Here is a 21408-nt window from a genome sequence, read left to right as displayed (position 1 = left end):
TCACAAGAAATTTGAGTTGTAATTTATTTTCTCTCTTCACTATTAAGGATGTGACTGCTACTCGATTTCATAATTAATCACAGTATTAAACACCACAATTACTTAATCATTTTCTGAACCATATCAGCAGATCAGTGCAAAACAAAGTTACACAAGAACCATGTGCTACTGCTTGTGCTGCTTTGTTTTCATTGGAGTTGCAGAAAGTGTGTGTTGGAGAGGTAAAGTACAGTTGAGGAGGAGTTATTCCATCCAAAACAAACAGATTAAGGTTACAGCCACATGACAAAATCCCTTTAGTTTGCAAAGACGTTTACATGAAGAGAGTAACTTCAGGAAGTGTGTGTGCCCCAAGTGGCTAACCTGGCGGTTAAAAGTGAAACTTATGTGGAAGTGACAAAAACTGCAGTTCACCCCTCATCCACTAGGGCAGTGGTTCTCAACCTTTTTGTAACACAGTACCCCTTGTAAAAAAAAAAAAATTTTCCCAGCCACGTACCCCCTAACCACTGCAAAGTATTTTTGGTTAAAAAAAAAACAAACAAAAAACCATGAAATACTTTTTCGTTGATGTTTGGTTTATTAAACTTTTAACCATGCAAAACAATGGAAATTTCTATGACGCTTCAACGAGAACACCATTGTTTGCGTTGTCAAGGCAACAGTGACTGACAAATATGCTTTGGCTCATAACGGATGGGGTTCAATAAAAGTTGGAATGTGGGATTTTGGGAGGAATGAAATGGTGTAAATCTATATGTAAATTCAGTTAATGATTGTATACTTACATCGGATGAAATACATTCAATATTTATACAATATTCTATTTTTTGTTTAAGGATGTTTCAAAGAAAACATATGTTTTCAAACATTTCACGTACCCCCTAGAATGCCTTGAAGTACCCCCAGGGGTACACGTACCTCCATTTGCACTAGGGGCTCCAAAACAGAGCAAATCCCCATTGAGTCCCATGTTAAAAAGACCAACTTCACAGCAGAAATATACATGTTTACAGACTGGCACAAAAACCTATTTTATGTGTAATAGGTCAGGTTGGTCTTCATGACAACTAAAGGGGGAGTGAATTTGTTTTTGTAACTCGTCAGTTTATAACCAATTTTTTCCTCAAAATTTGGCTTAATTAGCGGTTTTTCCTTTTGATTGACACCAATACCTTGCTGCAAGAAGGCAGAGTGTAGTACGATTGCGAGTTTTAGCCGGCCCACCTACTTTTGTTAGCTTATTTTTTTTCTTATTTTCACTGTTGCAATATTATTTATGTGTTACAAACCACCCCCAACCAATCCAGCCAGATGGTCATCCTTTCTTGTCTTGCTGGAAGTTTTCCTTTTTATCGTCTCCTCATGTAGCTCAGGATGAAGGATTGAATTAAAAAGAAGATTTGATGCAATCTGCTGGTATCCTTCGCTATCACATCTTTTTATTTAAAAAAAAAAAAAAAAAAAAATTGGTTTAGATGAACAGTTTTTTTTAAACTGTACTAATGTGAATCATATAATGGGATTTCTATCCACCTCCTGTAGATCTTTACCCAAAAGGTTTAAAGCCATCTGACCCTGTGTTCTGCTTTTTTTTTTTTTTTTTTTAGTTTACCAAATATAGCCACAGCAGAAGACAGTGCGGGAAAAAACAGAAAAATTTAGTTCTTTTAAACACCAGACACTGATAATAAGTCACGTCAGCTGAAACAGGGTTGATGAAACCAGACATCTATGAATCCACCTGTCATCGTCAGCTGGTCTGGTTATCTAGCCTGACAACACCAACACAGCGAGGTCAGTTACAATCAGAGGTGGAGAAGTTTCTCCACCAGGGATGTGGATTACTCTGCATCGGTGCAGTAATGGAACAACAAACCATGACAGAGAGTTTGCAGCCCTAACATAATATTACAAGACTGATAGACTGTGATTTTTCAGCATCAACAACCAAGTCCATAGAGCTGTTTTACATACAGCTGAAAAACAGTAAAGAAGACGAAAAAGGACAGATTAAAGTGGCGAGGTATTAAAAATATTAGAAATTATGAAAAGTATTAACCCATAGTGTTTAAAATATGACTCTCAGACATCAAATACTTGCTGAGGAGCTCTATTTTCCCCCAACAAACAAACCAAAACCGGAGCTTGGTTTCAATCTTCAGCCTCACCAGATCCTGTGATCTTTGTAAGTTAGTAGACCCCTTCAAAGTAGATCAAACCTGCTGGCATGTGCCATTAAAAACAGAGCTGTAGAATACTAGACTGGACTGCAACAGATCATTAACAGTGTGACAACAGGCCTTAATTCAGACCTGCTCCGGTCACTAAGACCATCATCAGCACAGGTCTGTACATACACGCTATGTGACCCATCCAAAAAAAAACCCCAAAAACTTGAGATTCCACCTTATCAAAAGCTCTCCTCAGCATCTGCTAACATCCATCTCTCTGCTGGATGTTGTCAACAACAGAAACACTACTTTTCTTCAGCTCTGAACTTCTCCATCATTTACTGGTGCTGAGACATCCGGGGTCAACCCAGCTTTAGAACATGCACATCAGCAAAATGACACAGGTACAAGTTAGAAGGGGGCTGTGTCCATTAGAGCAAATAAGGGAACAACTTGGAGACATTTCAAAAGTAAAGTAAAAAAAATTAACAAAGGGGTGAATTTTACAATAAAATATTACATGATGAGCTTTACAGATGTTGCCAGTCCCTCCTGCAATACTGCAGATGTCCACTGGGATAAAGCAGCAAAGAGGCTAAATTAGTTCCACCTGAACAACAATTGTTTAATTTCCTTTTCCCTGGAGTTTTCTGAGCAATTTCCCGTGAGCTGCAGTAGATTTGTCCACAGCACCAATACGAAGCTGAACAGGAGCCAAGAGGATATGTAGACAGGAAAAGAGTTTCTCCTGTTCAGAGTTTTCACACTCGGACCAATGCAAATAATAAATAATGCAAATAAACGACATAAAATTGCAAATAATTCGGAGGTGAATTATAGACGTTTCTGTTTATGCAAAGCAAGTTCAATGTGAAATGGTGAATAAATTATTAATATTATTAAACAAACTGGCAAGGTGGATTCCACATCAAGCCACAACAACAGTCTGCTGATGCTGCAGAAGAAAAAACCAAAAGAGTGCAATAGGTAACCTACATCCTATTCTAGAAAAGAGAGGAGAACTTGGAGTTTTTAATGTTTAATCCAGGAGATGAAGCTGGACCACGGCCGCTTCATGATGGATATTTAGAACTTTCGTGGGACAGTTTTAGGATCTGCTTCAGCAGCTAGTTCCTTACTTTAAAAAAATGTAGACGCTCGGCCATGACAAAACAAACTTTAAATGAAATGGTAGCAAAAGTGACATCTGTATAGCATGTAACTGGTGATCTATCAGTCAACATGGCTTCTCTGATTATTTATCTGTTGGATGCAAATATAAAACTTTTTTTTTACCTCAATTTGTAAAGATAAAACTCACAAAAATCGCTGAATGGAATTTTGTTACTGATGTGAACGTTCCCATTGACTTCACACTGATCTGATAAAAAATACTGCTGTTCAAATTATTCTGTCAAAATATTCAGAGTAAGTGTGTAAAAGCGTTTAATGTTGTTAATTTTTTTTTAATTTAGTGACATCTGTATAAATAAACAAAATTGGACATACTGAGAGTTTAATTTTATTAATTTATAGTTGAGAATATTCAATCCTAACTGTGGCAATAACAGGAATATAATACTACACAGATGTAAATGATTAAATGATTTATTGTCAATTTTATGTCAACTAAATGTAAATTTACAACCTTACCAGGGATCTTATAACTATCAAAACAATTGTTTAACTAGCTGTTTATGTAATTAGGTATCAAACCATCTAATCAACCAACTAAACATCTTTCTAGTTGTTTATCCAAACATCTAATCTATCCAGCCATTAAACGAACTGTACATCCAAAGGTTTATCCACCTGTCTATTCAACCATCATACAGAGCACCCAACAAGCTCTCTAACCAATAAGAATTTAGAAATTAAAAGCTTTTTATGATTGACCAACATTTTAGAGATAAAAGATAAAAAAGGTTCTTCTGCCCTCTTAATTTAGAGTTCACTGCCGTAACTTCACTCAGTGAAAACAAATTAAACTGATGTACTTATGACATAATGACAATTTATCATTTGCATCAGTGGCTTTTTTCCCAGTAGTCACTCCCTGAAGTTGGTGAGGGAAAACATTTGAACCCAGTCAGGCATCACTGTGTGTTAGTTTCCACCCCAGTTACACCCAGAACCTACATAAAGTACAAACCTTGATCAGGCTTCAGCTCTTTGTTAGATATCCAGCTCAGACAGGTCAGTGGTAGTCGACACATCCTACTGTCCCGTCACACGTGTCATCTTCAGATTTCCAGCTTCTACCCTGAGTTCTGAACTTCAGTTAAATGGAAGTTCAGAACTTCTGATCCAGATTCTGGTGTGGTCCTGAAAACAGGCACCAGCCATCTCTCCTGCTGCTGATGGTCTACAAACACTGGAGCTGAGCCACCTGCTCAGCCCTCCATTCGCCTCTATGCTAATGGCATGCGCGACACTGCATCTTTTGTTTGATGCTGTCTGACCACCCCACCTTCTAAACCATTCTGGAAAAACATTCGCCCTCACCCCCTCCCCTCACATTCACACCACACTGTGCACATAAACCCCAGTCCATTTAAACCCTGACAGTGACCAGATCAGAGAGTGAAGATGTGAGTTAAACTGATTCAAACAGAAGTTCTTCAGCTCACATGATCACTGCATAAGTTCGTTGTCTCCATAAGATTATCAATGATGTTGTAAACCTGGAGCTGCATCACAGAAACAATAAACCGACAAGGCACTTACTGCGAAATAAGCTACGCATACCCAACCTTATTCATGAGGCACTAAAAAAAAACAAAAAACCAAACAGTTCTCCAAAGTTCTGGACAGAAGAGAACAAGTGGATTTAAGGCAATGTCTAAAAACAGATCATGAAAATTTCATGCTTTATGTTTAAAGGGAAGTTGTTCCACATTTTACCAGCAACAACAAAACAGGCACAATTCTGTCTGAACTTCCTGTTTGTTTTTTTGGCAAACTGAAGAGCACCTGATCTGCTGATTTCAGATAACAGGGGGATGTTTAAGGGTGAAGCAGCTCAGCGACATGGAGACAAGTGATGAAGAATCCATTTAGCTTCCCAATACTATTAAATCCAGCAATCCAGCTGAGTATTGGTATGACATGAAATTGCCACTTCAGAATGATCGACATAACTTTGGCTGCCTTAAGAAAAAATCTATTTTATTTCACAACAATCTGAATGATATCCATCCATCCATACATCCATCCTATACTACTCTATCCAAGGTCAGGTCATGAGGGCAGCAGTTTAAAGCACAGAAGTTCAGACTTTCCTTCAGCTCACCACTTTCTCAGCTCATCTGGAGGGATCCAGAGGTGTTTCCAGATCAGTTGAGTGGTACAGATCCTCCAGTATACCCTGGGTGCTGGAAATGCCTCACCAAAGAGGCATGCTAAACCAGACACCTGAGCCACCTCGTCTAGCTCCTCTGACTTTGGAGGAACAGCAGTCCTACTCTGATCTTACCTGGATGACCAAGCTCCTCACCCTATCTCTAAGGAAGAGCTTAGACACCTTGCAGAGGAAATTAATTTTGCCCACTTGTATCTGCAATCTCAGCCTTTAAATCACTATCCACAGCTGGTGGTCACAGGTGAAGGCAGGACATAGATTGACCAGTAAAGTGAGAGCTTCCTCTTTTTGTGTACCAATTAAATCTAAAACTGACTTTCCTAAGTATAGAAGCAAACAGGTACAAATAGAGATGGTGGAAAAGAACAGAGCCTAATACTGAACAACTGCGGAGCTATTCCCCTGATACCCATTCAGTACGTCAAAACATTCATTCATTCATTCATTCATTTTCCGAACCGCTTATTCCAATTCAGGGTCGCGGGGAAGCTGGAGCCTATCCCAGCTGGCTTTGGGCGACAGGCAGGGTACACCCTGGACAGCTTGCCAGTCCACACAGAGAGATGAACAACCACACTCACACTCACTCCTAGGGGCAATTTAGAGTGACCAATTAACCTATCATGCATGTCTTTGGATGGTGGGAGGAAGCCGGAGTACCCGGAGAGAACCCACGCATACATGGGGAGAACATGCAAACTCCACACAGAAAGGCCACTGACCAAACCAGCCAAGGATCAAACCAGCGACCTTCTTGCTGTGAGGCCACAGTGCTAACCACTGCGCCACCGTGCAGCCCCTATGTCAAAACATACTGTTAGGATTTCATTGTACATGGCCAAACAGTCCACAGAGAGAAAAATGCACTGAACTAAAAGAAACTGTTGACAATAAGCGTGTTACATACTCCACAAAAGCAAGAAATTTGTTCTTGTTCAAGAACAAGAAAAAATTTTGTTTTGCCCCAATTAATTCATACTCCACGAGAAGCTTTGTCCCCAACCATGTTCACAAAAATAAAATGATAGAATTTTGTTCTTGTGGACTCTCGAACAAGAACAAAGATCTTACTTCTAGGACAATATGTAACAGACTTTACTGTTTAGGTACATCATAGTTGGGGGCAATTTTCAGACGACCCTTTACAAAGGCTCTGTCATGCTGTTGAACTTGCAGCTGCCCATGTTTCCACCTGTACAGAGCTGAACCACAAGATTCCCAAACATACAGAAATGTTTTTGTGTTGAAATTAAGTATTTAAGTCCAGACATCAATCAATGTCTGACTGATTCCTCTAAAAAGGTTTCTGTCAGCATTTAAGATACTTCAATGTTAAGTTATAAATCTAATTCTACTTTAAGGACTCATCAATTACAAAAATACTGAATAATGAACTTTTACCAACTGGTATATATATTTCAGATTTCTACAGTAAAAATCTAAGGACACCTCATAAGAACTTCCCTGATGGGATTGATAAATAATCTCATCATTTGTCAACATGCTGTGAGGACATATTTGTGCTCTTCTGAATCTGATGACCATTGATCAGCATTCACCATGTTCTTTCACTCAGAACAGATGAAACTACATCCACTAAAATGTCTCCAGGTTCCTAAGTGGGTGTGCATGTGTAAATATTCACCCTTGGGAAAAATGGGCATGTGCCTCAGACATGTAAGGAATGTCAAATCCTGACAGACCAGCAGATTCAGAAAGTACACAGCAGGAAAAAGGAAAACACACCAGGAGGACAGATAATAATTAAACCACACAAAGTGGATGTGCTGCTACCCTCTGTATTGTCAAGCTGAGTTTACTTCTGACAGAATCTTCTTTAAGGAATGATTCCAGGTGGATACCTCCATAACCACCTAGATGTATGACTAATAAACATAAATTTGGACACCCCTACATTTATTCCAACTTAAAACACAAACTCACACACAGGCGCATCACTTCAGGAGAACGTGATCAGAACATGGTTAACTCAGCACGTTAAAGAAGGTTTATCATGTCTAAGCCTATTTAGTTTGTTGTCCTCCTGACAGCTGAAGTGAGACTGAGCATCACAGTCAGATCCTAACAGCTGTTGCACTTTAGTAAGGGGCTTAAAAGTGGAGAGCATTTACAACAACTTCTAACATGTCTGGATCTGGCCATTCAAGCAAGTTTGTTGTGAGAGCAGACCACAAGACACTAAAAGTCTCCAAAAACCCTAAAATATCCAATGATAGGCTCTGAAAGTGGATGCCTTGACAACCAGAAAAAGGCTGCAGAAGTTTAATTTCTCTGAGAGAAACATGGAGGTCAGAGTTTTTCCAGAAAGCATGTTGACAAGGACCACGACTGATGAAACAATGTTCTATGAACAGATGAGTCTCAAACTAAAGTGCTCAGACCCCAGAACACATGACATGTTTACGTAACCCAAACACACCGTTCCAGAATCAGAAACTCCTCCCAGCTGGGATGCATGGAGGTGGAAGTGTCATGATTTGGGGATGCGTTGTCGCAGTAAGAACCAGGTCAGCTAATTATCACAGAGCCCATCCTGAATTCTACCATCTATTATAGGGTGTTTAAGGAACATGTGTAAATCTGCTAAATAATTTAGGTTAATACCAGAACTGGACCCTGCAGCATGGTAACAACCTAAAACACACCAGTAAATCTGCCAAAGACTGGCTGGAAAGTAAGAAATGGAAAGTCCTGGAATGTTAGAGTCAAAGCTCAGATTTTAATCCAATCAAGATGATGAGAAGTGACTTGAAATGGGTTGAACATGTGAGAAACCATCTAACATCAAAGAGCTGAAATAACTGTGCTGAGGAGTGGGCAAACTTCCCTCAGAGCCATGTTAGAGACTGAAGTTACTTTAGCCAAAGAAGGGTGCACTAGCTGTTGGGGGATAAGGTGTCTTAACTTGTTAATCAGTAACAATACACACTTCTGTTGATAAATATAGTGTAGTGTGTGAAACATAGTTGATTCATGTTGAGTACCTGCAATCAACTCTCAGCCTATTTTTAGACCTGCTTAAAAATATCATCGCCGTAATGAAAAGAGTTTATCTCTGTAAAAACAAGGTCTGCTTGGAGACTTTTAGTCCTAATAAAGGATGATTTGTTAAGATGTAGAAATTTCAGTAAATGTGTTACTGGTAAATAATAAATAAAGATGTCAATTTCTCAGTAGGTGGAGGAATTTTAAAATTTTAAACCAAATTTATTTTCTGAAGATAAATAAAAAGATGACACATTGATAGGTGAACATATCCGGTTAAAGAACTGAATATTTAATGGGGGTGTCCATGACTAAAAACTTTTTTTTTTTTTTTTTTATCTCCAGCTATTGTGACTAGTTGATTTGTAAAGTTACCAGCCAATCACAGTTTTCACTATAGCCACATTTTACCTGGTAAAATAATCCTGATTATATGTGCAACTGAGCACATTTAATTATACACATTTCTTTAGACTGTTTTATTGACATTTTTCATGAAAATACTGAACGACATTTTCTAAAAGCTGTCTTTTACAGCAAAGAACAAATTATCTGACTCACCAGCTGAGTTGTTAACATTTTCCAACCCCCCCAGTTTGTTTTTCATGTAAATGTTTTAATTTAAATTCCTCATTAAACTACATGTTCAGGGAGTATCTGGTAAAAAAAAATAAATAAAAAAAATGCTTACTAAAGTAAACATGCAGCCAGTGGATGGATGACACATCATTAAAGGGTGATGGTACCTCATGGGAGTTATGACTCTTTTCATAGGTTTGGTCCCCTTAAAAAAGCCGGGTCCCAAATGACTTCATTTCAACTCTTGGAGGAAAAAATGTAAACTATTTATAGTTGCAGCTCACCAGATCTCACTACTGTTTGTTTGGCTTCTAATTCAGAAAAAAACATCTGGAGCCGTCAACAAGCACATAAAGAGTCAAGACGCTTTGCAATAGACTGTGGTGCGTAATGGAAAGACAGTAGTTTGTGCTGAAAAATTACACTAGAAAAGTTTTAAAGAAACAGCAGAATTGTTCAATTTTTACTGAATGCCGCTGCAGTGAACCTTTAAATCACTTGGATGTTCAACTATTTACCAGCCAAGAGAAGAAACATAACCAACACAAACTGACTGGAGTCATTACAGAATAATCCTCCAGGGCTCGCTCCATTATTCTCTCTTATGACTCTAGACCCCTCTAAAACTACTGCCTTTAGGAGAAGGAAGTCCAGGAGGGAGTAACATCCTGTGAGGAGGGCAGGGTCAGGAAAAGACTAGTTCAGTTTCTGGCTTTACTGAGTCACAGGAAAAACCCACCAGCTTTACTGTATACTTCCAGGAAAGAGACACTATTGACAGAAAAAAAAATGTTTGACCAAAAAAAAAAAAAAAACCCCAGAAATCAGTGGGTTTCACATTTAGTTCAAGAGGTTCATATGCACATAAATTTTATTTCTATCACATAAAATCTGCTGTCAAATCGAGTTGTACATGTTGGATCCAGATTAGGATGCAGAGCCTGAAGGTGAGCAGCGTTACAAAACATGACAGACTCCATAGTTATGATTATTTGCAGAAGCAACATATAAAGACTTAAATCTGATCACCAAACAAATTAATCATTAAGTCCAGTTAACTCTAACAGCAAACTGTCCACTGCCCACACCACCACAAAGCAGGAAGTTAGAAGCTGGTGGTACAGACTGCTGAGTGAGGCTGACCAGAACTGACAATGGCAGGTAATAACTCTTGTCCAGGTAGATTTCAGTTAGCATGTGCTATTCCTGGTGGTGGCTAACTGTTAGCACAGGGTCTTTCTGAGATTTTATGACCAAGATATATATATATATAGATATATATATATCTATATATATATAGATATATATATATCTATATATATATATATATATATATATATATATATACACACACATATATATATATACACACACACATATATGTGATGAGGCTAAACATCAATGTCTACTGAAATTCTCAACCAAGACTCGACTTTGAACTAATCAGTGACTACACTAAATGGCATCACATCACGACCAAAAACCTGGCTGTTTTCCACACACTTTCATGCTGGGCTGTTACTGGATAAACTGGATCATATGAAGCAGTTATTTCTGCTTTACAGGATAAATGTTGTAGGAACCAGAACAGAAATGGAAGCAAGGGTTACAACTTAACTCTGACAGCAGTCAAGTGACGGCGATGGAGGTGTGGTCTGTCACAGCTCAGTGATCTGAGGTTTTTATCTGTCAGTGCTGAGAGTTTGAAGACTAACAGACCACTGAGGACATTCACCCCTCCTCTTTAGTTGCCTGGTATTTGGGGAAAACTCTGTTCACTTGCTAAGTTACAGGGCTGTGAACCTGCAGGTGGGCTGACCCTGACAGGCAAAGGTAGTGGTTTAGAGAAGTATCATACCTCCATATCCACTGTACATGGTAGCTGTGATGGTTGATCTAATTCCAGGTGCAGAAACTTGCGCTCGCTCCTCACTTCTTGCTTCTGTTTGATTCCTGATTAATTCTTTAATTTTCTTGCCTTTCTTCCTGTTTCTTCTTCACATGTTTTGTCATCCGTTTCTTTGAAGTTTTTCCTTTACGTTCACTTCTCTTCTGTCTATCTCGGCCAGTTTCCCATGTTATCCCGTACCATCGCCACGGTGGTAGCCGTTAATCCGTCCACTCTCCCACTGATCTCCTTTCCCTCTCCCTACCACACTGATAAGACGGGGAGGGGGGAGGAGGAAAACGGAGACAGGAAAAAGCAAGGCGGTCCTGCCCCCTCTTCTTCCCTGCTGACATCACCCTTTTTTCCTGCCCCTCCCTCTCCCTGCTGGACATATTGTTTCTGACATTTTTTAGTTTTTGATGGAAGCAGAAGTTCAGTTGTTCTGGACTTGATGGGCTTGAACAGCATTTTTGCTGTTTGTAATAAAGTCTCGAAAATGAACAGGATCAGAGCTGATGTGTTCAGATAAAAATGGGTTGAATTGTACAACTCAAGGAGCCCAGTATTCCCAGCTTCCACTGCAGTGAAAAGCCTGACCAGTCACCGTTTATCTGTGCAGAGCAGATGCCGACTTTATTCCATGTTGACATCAGACACACAACAGAGGGTTTGTAGCGTTGGAGGCTTATCTCACCCTGTCACTCGGAGAACCAAATACCCACACAATGGCCTGCAGGACATTCACAGATCTGAGCTGCTTATTTTCGCTACATCACTTAAATAAAAACAAAAAAACAAAACACAAAAATTCTGGAGAAACTTCTTCCGATCAGAATGAAATTTTCTGAAAGGCAGTGCTAGATTTATGCCAACCGATGGGGTCACGCAATAAAAATGACAACCGAGTTGATGTGAATATTCCGATGCTGCCTCCTGATCTGTTTCTTTGTGTGTCCATCCTCTGTAGACAATCTGCAATAACCAGACTGGGTTTTCGTCCACCATGTTGGGAGAACTGGTTGCCACCTACACGTTAGAGTTTCAGAGAAGTTAACTTTGTATAAAAAATAAAAAATAAAAAAAAGTGCCAGAAGTTCCTTGCAACGATCAGCTCATAAAAAAAGTAAAGAGTCATCTCAACGCAGAACACAAATGATTAACTGCCGCTGAACAATGAGAAGGTGTGTAGTCACACATTTTAGTCTCAGGCATTGATGTTTAATGTGCTTTGGGTACATTTTTACATCTGTCAAGAGTTTAAAATATACTGAGCATTAAATGTTTCTGCAACCATTTTACAAAAACCTGCAACCATACCATCATACTGGTTTTTGTGTGTTAACACTTTACTGTTCTGATATTTTCATTCTGACATTTAGTATATTATCTGCCCATCTGTGTGGATTTGTTTTTGATTAATGAAAATATCCAGGGATTTATGACAAGGGAAAGACAGATAAGATATAAGGATTAAAAATGATAACTTCCTATTCCAGGAAAAGGAGCAAAAATATGAAAGCAATTATGTGGAAGTACTTATATTTATTGGTCCTGGTACCGCTTGGACCACTTTAAACAAACCTTGATCTGATTCCACAAATGGTAAGGTTCATTTGGAGAAGTTTGGTGGAAACCAAAGATGCAAACTCAAGTCTGCTTGAGAGGGCAATGGGAAAGCAAACTAAAACTGTCAGCGTTCCTATCCAATCTATCGCACCTAGTTCCTGGTGTGAATGCCAAATTAGGGGACTAAGATAATCCAGAGAAGACTATGTGTCAACGCTCCATCAGTTCAACAAAGGATAGAAGATCCTGAAGGGTTAGCAAGCAAATTACATTTTGAAAATACAAAATTCAAAAGTCCAAAACCCTTTCTTCAGATTTCCCCTCTCAGCCACGCCTCCAAAGCACAAAAACACGCAATGCTTGTTCCCAAAGGGGGTTGAGGGGGGAGGGACAAATGGAAGTTGAGTTTGACAGACATATTAATGTTCAATTGTTTATAATAGACTGGGTAAAATGATTGGACCGTAACTAGCAGGTAGCTAGCATCAACTCAGCTGCCTTGCAGTAATGAAGGCAACAAGATGGAGATGAAGTCAGATCAGGTGTAGGAAAAACTGCCTCCCCACTGCTGTAGAAGATAAAATGAACCAAAAGTAAGTGATTAAAATAAAGACTAACACAGTGATGCAGTTCAAAGAGATGTAGATAAAAAGGAAGCGACATCAAAGATGGGGATTAAAATAACAAAATACTGCGTTTCAACTAAGTAGTGGTGGCAGACAGGTATCTATGGCTTGGTAAAATTAATTTCAGAACCAGATCTTATGAATTAAAAGATGATTTGCAGGCAGCATCTGGTGGACATTACTGGTACTGAACTAAAATAAGTTTTATTCATCTCCAAAGACAAGCTATCATGTGTCTGATTCTCAAATGACTGTTTTAATCCTCCTAGCTTATTTGTAAACACATCTGTTTGATGTGACAAACTCAAAATGGAAAATATACTCAGCTTTACCAGGATTTCCAATATATATAAAGAAAAATACTGATACATACAATGTAATGCCATTCTGGGTAAAAAAAAAAAAAAAAAAGTAGGGCTATTTTTTCAGCCTTAACAGAAACCACAATACAAATTAAAATAATGCTGAGGGATGAACTGCAGTACATCCTGCACCAACCTGGTTCAAATATTTTAAAGGAGTAAAATATTTATCGAATGGCTCATCTCATCTGCAGTATTTAAATATTACGAGAATGGGATGTGGGAGGCAATAGTAAACTTAATTGAACCATAGAACAAGAAAAAAAAACAAAAAAAACAAACCATCAATAAGAGCAATTTAAAGCTCAATTACTGAATTTTTGTTAATATTCCGACTGTGTGCACAACAGTGACTACTTCAGCATCCATCTTCATCCTGTCTCTTTTCTCAAGTCTCTCCAGCTAGTAAAAATCCATTTGGTGTTCATTTTTATTTATTGCTCTGTTACTTTCTCTCTCCTCTCTTCTAATAATGTCCTCTCATTTTTTTTCTTTCTAATTCAACCACAGCATGTGTTCAAAGTGGCCAGAATGCTGATACCCAGTTGTTAGCATTTAAAGCAGTGCCGTTAAGTGAAATGCTGCTGTGAAGTGATGCTGTGGGATGAAAAATGTGAACATCAACCATAACCAACATAGCTTTTCCTGGCCAGGATATTCTGTGTTAACATTTGACCCTCATTTCACATTTGAGGCTGACATGAAACACCTCTGCAATACTGCCTTTCTCCACCTCAGAAACATTTCCAGACTGCATTCCACTCTTACCCTCCCTGACACTGAGGAGCTCATTCAAGCCTTTGTCTCTTTCAGACCCCTGCAATACATTTCTCATCAAGATCCCCAGCAAATCCATTTAAAAGTTGCAGAATATGCCAATCAGTGCTGCTAAAATCCTGATAAGTGGAAATATGAGTATGTCACCTCTATTCTCCATCACCACACTGCCTCCCCACCTCTCCTCAGACAGAAAACAAAGTCGCTCTCCTGACTTTTCAATGCATTTGTGGAGACAGAACTTTTCACCTTTTATAGCACAGCACAATCTCTCCATTAGCACCATCACCTCCCAACACGACTAAGATCCACAAACTGGCCATCTGCTCCCCTGTGGAACACCCTTCTACACAAATTGAGGGCTCCATAAACTCTGTAAAATTTTAAAAATATACTCAAAACTTTCTTTTTAAGTAGACGTTTTAATCATTAAATAGCTTTTTTAGGCTGTGTTGATGTAAGTTTTATCTCTTTCATTTCACCGTTTTTGTTGCTGTAGCATTGTGCTACCATGTAAAGCAATGTATAAATGAAATAATTAGGATTGTGCATTATGTTAAATATAAAGTTATGTATTAGGATTTCAGTGACCAATGACAGCTCAAGGATTGTAAATAATAATAATTATTATGCTATCAATCAAGTCAGACGTATAGAGTCTCAAAGTCACAAAGTTATGAAGACCTAAATAAAGAAACATGCATACATTCAGATACACTGATAATCTGGATTAGCCTGATGCTAAATGGTAATCCATCATGAAATGACTGATGACTAAGAGCCAGCGTGATTTGTTCATGTGCTTCTCTGTGCAAGCTGAAAACATCAAACTTCCTGCTTCTCTGGGTTGTCATGTCAGTCGTAAGGTATTTCAGATGCCACTACACTGAAACTCAGCACACATGCACACACTTGCTGAAATGAAGCCACATTCTTTCCATTCCCTTCATATTTCTAATTTCCTGATTGGCTGGCTTCTCTTCTTCTTTGTCCATGGCTGTATTTCTGCCCGTTTGTCTCCATGAATGGTTAATAGATTCAGTTCTGAAAACATCTGATAATGTGACCGTTCACACTATCACTGAGGTGTTTCTGAAGGAAGAAACTGTCCTATAGTGTGCGTTTCAACAAGCTTAGAAGCGTTATTTAATAGTTATTTAATAATCATCCAAAGACTGGTGAAAAACGTTCCAGATTCCCCGTGACCTTTAATAGGACTAAGCAGTACAGAAAAAAAAGGACTGAATCTGGTCCTCTATAGGCAGGATTTATGACTCTTACAATCTGCAGGTATAAACAAAGCGGAAGTGAGGCACATTATCAGTACTGATTTATGAATCTCACTTCTGAAGTCAGTAAATATTCTGAGTTAAAAGTGACTGAGAGTGATCAGAAAAAACTCTTCTGGATGTCTTATTTCTTCTAAAACAACATTATATGGATTGAACATGACATTAGCATTTCTCTTTTACTGGTGTCTTCAATGATGCTCAAAACATTTAGACCATATTTATCAAACATTAACATGTCTTCAATCTGAGTTTAGTCCATCGCACTACAACAGCAGGGCTGGAAGAGCATGACGAGACATCAGTTTGAAGTCATCAACATGGGGGTTTCACTTTCTAGCATCCTAATCCTAATTTAGGCCCTGAACCTGATAGTGCTGCATGACAAGCTCAGACTGTTCTCCTGATGTTGCAGAGGAGGAAGTCATTTCCTTCTGGATGCGAGAGCTGAGACAAGAGGAGCAAATAATGCTGATGGGGGAGGGTTTTATGAGCAGTGAAGATTGCTGGAGACTGGTACAGAGTGAGACTGAGATAAAACACCGACTGTATAGCAAAGGAAGATAAACAAATGTCCACACACACACACACAAAAAAAAAACGAAAGCGGCCACATTGTTTCAACATCAGATTCACTCAGAGAAATCATTTTCCTTTGATCCAGATTTGTCTTTTTTTTGTCATTTGTGCCCCCCTTCTCTTTATTGATTTTTAATAATGACACACATAGTATATGTATTTAATAATATCCACCTCTTCTCTGTATCTACTTATTCCAATGCAACCAATCATCTCCCATCCAGTTGATCTACAGTATGCTGTGACATCAAATTTGGATGTTGTGTATAATATATATAGAAAAGAATGTAATGATTTGTAATTCTTGTCAAGCCATATTTTATTCCCAGTAGAACATAAAACATATCAGATGTTTAAACTCAGACATTCTATCATTTCCTAAAAAAAATTTAGCTTATTGTGAATACAATGGCAGCAACACATCTGTGCAAAGTGGTTCCAGGGGGATATTTGGCGTTGTGTAGCATAATAACTGTCTGCAACATCCCGGAAGTGAGGAGTCCTGTTGTTGAAGTTTTAGAGGAATGTTGTCCCATTCTGGTCTGATGCAGGATTCTAGCTGCTGAACAGTCCTGCACCTTAATTTGTTGCTGGATTTTTGGTTTCACAAAGCTCTATACTGGTGAAAGGTCAGGACTGCAGGCAGACAGGCCAGTTCAGCACCTGAAGTGGTTTAGCATTGTCTTGCTGAAATCTGCAAGAACTTCCCTGAAAAAGACAGTCTGGATGGGAGCAGATGCTTCTCTAAAACCTCTTGTATTTTTCAGCATTGATGAAGCTTTACAGATGTGGAAGCTGCCCACAACATTGGCACTAATGTAACCCCATCAGTCAGAGATCAGAGTTTGCGACTGTCCACTGATAACAAGTTGATGCTCCCTCTCCTCTTGAGTCTGCAGGACACAGCACCCAAGGTTTAAAAGCCATCTGTCCCATCACGGAACCAGTTTCCACTTTACTTCAGACCATTTTAAAAGAGCTTTGGTCTAGAGCAGACAGCTTTAGTTTAGGGATCCTGTCTACATGTGTCTTCTTTTTGGATAAGAGACCTTTAACCTGCAGTGTGTGTTCCTGAGTCCATGCAGTGAGTTACAGCAGAGAATCATGTCTGGTTTTACTGCAGTGCTGCCTGAGGAACCCTAGATTACCAACATCCAGGTTTGTCCCATGTCCTGATTCTCTGAATAGTTTGAGACTATACACTGTAGATGATGGGAGCTTCAAAGTCTTCACAATTTTACATTTAGAAAGATTTTTCTTGAATTATTTAATAATTTCTAACACTACCTTGTCTCAGAAGATAAACCTCTGTCTATTTTTGTATTTGAGAGACTGCCTATCTGAAGTGTTACTGACTTGTTGCTATTCGGCTTATTAGTTGTCAAATGCTCCTCCAGTCGGTTTAGACTTGTGCCTATTACTTTTGTTGCCCCTGTCCCAACTTTTTACAGATGTATTGCAGCCGTCAGATGAAATATGAGCTAGCATTTTCCAGGAAATGGTAACATGTCCCAGTTGTTTTATTGGAAAGGCTTGATGAGACTTGAAAATCATTGTATTCCCTTCATATTTGCATTTCACACAGCGTCCCAAATCTTGTTGTTGTATGAATATTTCCTGTTTATGAATGATTTCTTCCTAAGATTGTATCAGGATTAGCTGAGTCCTAACCCCAAATCTCCCCAGTAAAGATCTGGATATAGTAGAAGCTTCACAACATTTGACTCGGCCTGTTAATCGGCTGTTTGACCAGTTGATTTAAGCCTGAATGAATCCTAATCAGAACCTTGTCTATCTTCTGTTAGTTTATTATGCTTGTTCAAATGACCTAAACTGACTGCAGGATTATTTCACAGCAAAAACTATGTGAAATGTAAGCATGAAACTTGATTTTTTTGTTTTTAAAGAGAACTTCCTTTCTCACACTTTGTGGTCACTGTGTCCAGATCAACCCTGAACTGGACCAATCCATTGAATCATTTTAATCATTCTGCTGAAGCACAATGAGCTCAGTAATGAGCTGACAGACTGTTCCTGCTGCTCTAAGCCCCACATGACCAGCTCTGTGTGTGTACGCGGACTTGTTTTTCTTACATGATGGGGACACAGTCCACAGCTCATGCACAACACCCAGATCAATTAACGCAAACTTCTTGTACATATAGGGATGGCCATTTTGTCTCTATTAGTACAAAGATTTTTTTTTTTTTTGAGACTTGGTTTGCTGAGGATAAGAATCTGGTTCTGTTTAGGATTTGGGGTTTGGATCAGATACTGGCCAGGATTTGGATCAGACACTCAATTGTGAAGGTTAAGTTTAGGGGGAAGGGCTGGAAATGCAGGATGTCAATGGAGAGTCCCCATAGTCAATACAACCAGACCTATGTGCATGTGTGTGTGTGTGTGTGTGTGTGTGGACCCCTGTGAAGTGGGGACTTTCCAGTTAATCTCCAGCTGGTCGGTAAGCAGCTTAACTGTCACTGGAGTGCAACAGGCTAATTATTAGCTTGTCCACAGTCTGATAGGGTTCAGAGCTGAACTTCACCTAAGAAAATAAACCATCATGTTCGACTGGACAGTAAGATGTTACTCAGGTTTTAAAACTGCAACGTGTTTTACCTTGTATCAGACTCGTACACACTCCCGTTTCAGAGAGAGTGTGTTGTATTGTGGGCTTAAAAGCCTGCTGTTGACCCATGCGGGTCCAACAGCAGGCTGTGCATGCAGAGTAACTTGCAGCGGGCCAGCCTTGAAGGTTAAGCTGCTTCATGTGCAGGTAGAGAAACTCGAAGCAGATGCTGAATTGATGGTTTAATCTGTGACAACAACCTGTTGATAACAGCTCAGACCAGGACCGTGATAACTACTCACAACAACACCACAGAGAGTCTGCAGCCACACTAGCAGCTTGGCTGGGCAGAGCAGAGTTTAATCACTGCCACAACTTTGCCCAGAAGCTGTATTTAACTCTTGGTTCAGGACCATTTACTCATTTCATTTGGAGATTAACATGTTCACAAAGGCCCTTTTTTTTCTGCCTATGAACTGAAACGACATACACAAATAAATGAAGTGTATCTTTGCGGCTACAAGGGCTTTATGTATAATCTTGGCTTCAAAGGGAAGCCCAGACATGTGAGATGACTACTTATACTATATCAGAATCAAGACATGTTTAACTGTGTCAGAATAAATTCACCTGGATCACAGCTGAACATGTAAATGGTGATGACCTCGTAAAAGAAAACCACATTACTTTCTGTGAAAGTTCTTCATTTATATATGAGTTAGTAGTGTCTTATAAAGAACTGTACTATAGTGGTAGGTTAAAAAATAAATTAATTCATTTCCAAAGTGCTGAAAATGGCAAAAATAATCACCTACTATTAACAAATTCTTATATAACATTCCAATGGTGTTTACATTGAACTGTTGCTCAAAGTTTAAACCCTCAAGCTCACAAAAATCGGACTGAAAGTGTATTTTGGTTTAGACAATGATGTTTACAAATCATTTAGTATCTGAATGTGATCAATGTCATTTGTGTTCATGGAGTCATTGTTAGCTTGGTCATAAGTCTGGCTATTCAACTCTCTCCCACAAAGTACTGCAGATTTTAAATGTGTCCCAGCTTCAACACACTTCACTCAAATGAATGAGTCACTGTGCAGAACTTGATAGGCTGTTAGATCCATTTAATTTAAGTCAGGTGTGTGATTTGCTGAAAACCTGCAGGACTGCAGTCCTTGTAAAACTTAAGTGTTTCCGTGAAGTAGCAGACAAATGACATTTCCATCCGAATATTCAGAAGTAGTACAGACCAGGAGTTCAACAGGTCACCAGCAAAACCACGTGATCTCACACCTGGAGTATCAACACCTGAGTAATGCTTATTCATCTCACTGTCTCACCTTTTTTTTTTTCTTCCCTCTTTTCTTTTTTTAACTGAAGAAGCTTTAGAAAACATCACTTTCATAAAATATTCCTACAATATTGAACACATCTGTGCAAGACAAAGATGTAGGTACATACACTGAAAATGTACCTGCACTGCTTTGCAATATGCACTGCTTTTTTTTAGATGAAGTAATCTGGAGATAATCTCACCTTTGAACAACCTGCAGACATACATATTTCTGCTAAATGTCAATGGGGAAACTGTTTACGAGAATCAGAGAACAGGCAGGGCTTATGAAATGAGATGAGCAGGAAAGATAAGGGGGGAGGATGAAGAGGGGTTTTCCAGCTGAGGTGATAAAAGAAAAGCAATGTTGCTGAACCAGAATGAGCTCAGAGAAGAAGAAGCACGGTTCTGAGATGTAAATTTCCACCAAATGCATATGAAACATTTCAAAGATGCCTTCCAGGCAGATAGAAGAGAAAAGGAAAGATCCTACATTGTACCACCAGAAACCAGAACTTCACAAGTACTGAGAAGTTTAGTTCAGTCAGTGTGGCGTCCTCAGGAAGAAACACACCCGAATGGACAGTTCAGTATCATTGTGGCATAAAAAAATGTCAATGTAAATGTTCATCACAGCACACATCTAAAAAAAAACAAAAACAAAAACAAGCCAAAAGTTATTTAACCCTTAAAACTCCAAGCTATTTCTCCACATCGTCAACATCCAGATATTATATTTCCATGACAGCTTCAGTTGACAGATTCATTCATTCATTCATTTTCTAAACCGCTTAATCCAATTCAGGTTCGCGGGGAAGCTGGAGCTAGTTTTGAGCGAAAGGCAGGGTACACCCTGGACAGCTCACCAGTCCATCGCAGGGCAGTTGACAGATTATGGGGTGAAAATGATGTGATAAATGAATAGATATAAATGAATGTCAAACAAGTCAACGAAACCTAATTTATCACCAACAGTACTTTGTACAAATAACACAAAGCTCAGCAGTGACCAAACGTTTACTCATCTGCATGTCATTCTTTCAAGTCTTTACCTTCAAGAGAAAATGAATCATTGCCACTGAAACAAACACAACAGGAACGATTTACGTATTTACATTTTTCCCAGTTTTTTCATGATATACATTTACCTCCTATCCTCACACAACCAACTTAACTTAGCTTGTTTTTGACACCACTGTGCATGAAACATTTTCTTGGCTTCATTCCAGTCATAGAGGAACTTACTTTATTTTTCTTTTCAGACACAGAACTTTCTGCTCACTTGTTGATCTTTTTG

General features: G+C 38.9%; 1 protein-coding gene across 1 annotated transcript in view; it reads right to left on the bottom strand.

Annotated features, from left to right (window-relative positions):
- ripor1 (RHO family interacting cell polarization regulator 1) overlaps positions 1–11229 on the bottom strand; it is a 44784-nt gene extending 33555 nt beyond the window's left edge. The window contains exon 1 of the mRNA XM_079247159.1: positions 10979–11229. Within this exon, the coding sequence (XP_079103285.1) occupies positions 10979–10997 (19 nt within the window). The 5' untranslated portion in view covers positions 10998–11229. The remainder of the gene's footprint in view (positions 1–10978) is intronic.
- Between the last annotated feature and the right edge of the window lie 10179 nt (positions 11230–21408).

The sequence above is a fragment of the Telmatherina bonti genome (genome assembly GCF_933228915.1).
Source record: "Telmatherina bonti genome assembly, chromosome: 2".
In the NCBI taxonomy this organism is placed as follows: Eukaryota; Metazoa; Chordata; class Actinopteri; order Atheriniformes; family Telmatherinidae; genus Telmatherina; species Telmatherina bonti.
This window is presented reverse-complemented; position numbering and strand designations above follow the sequence as displayed.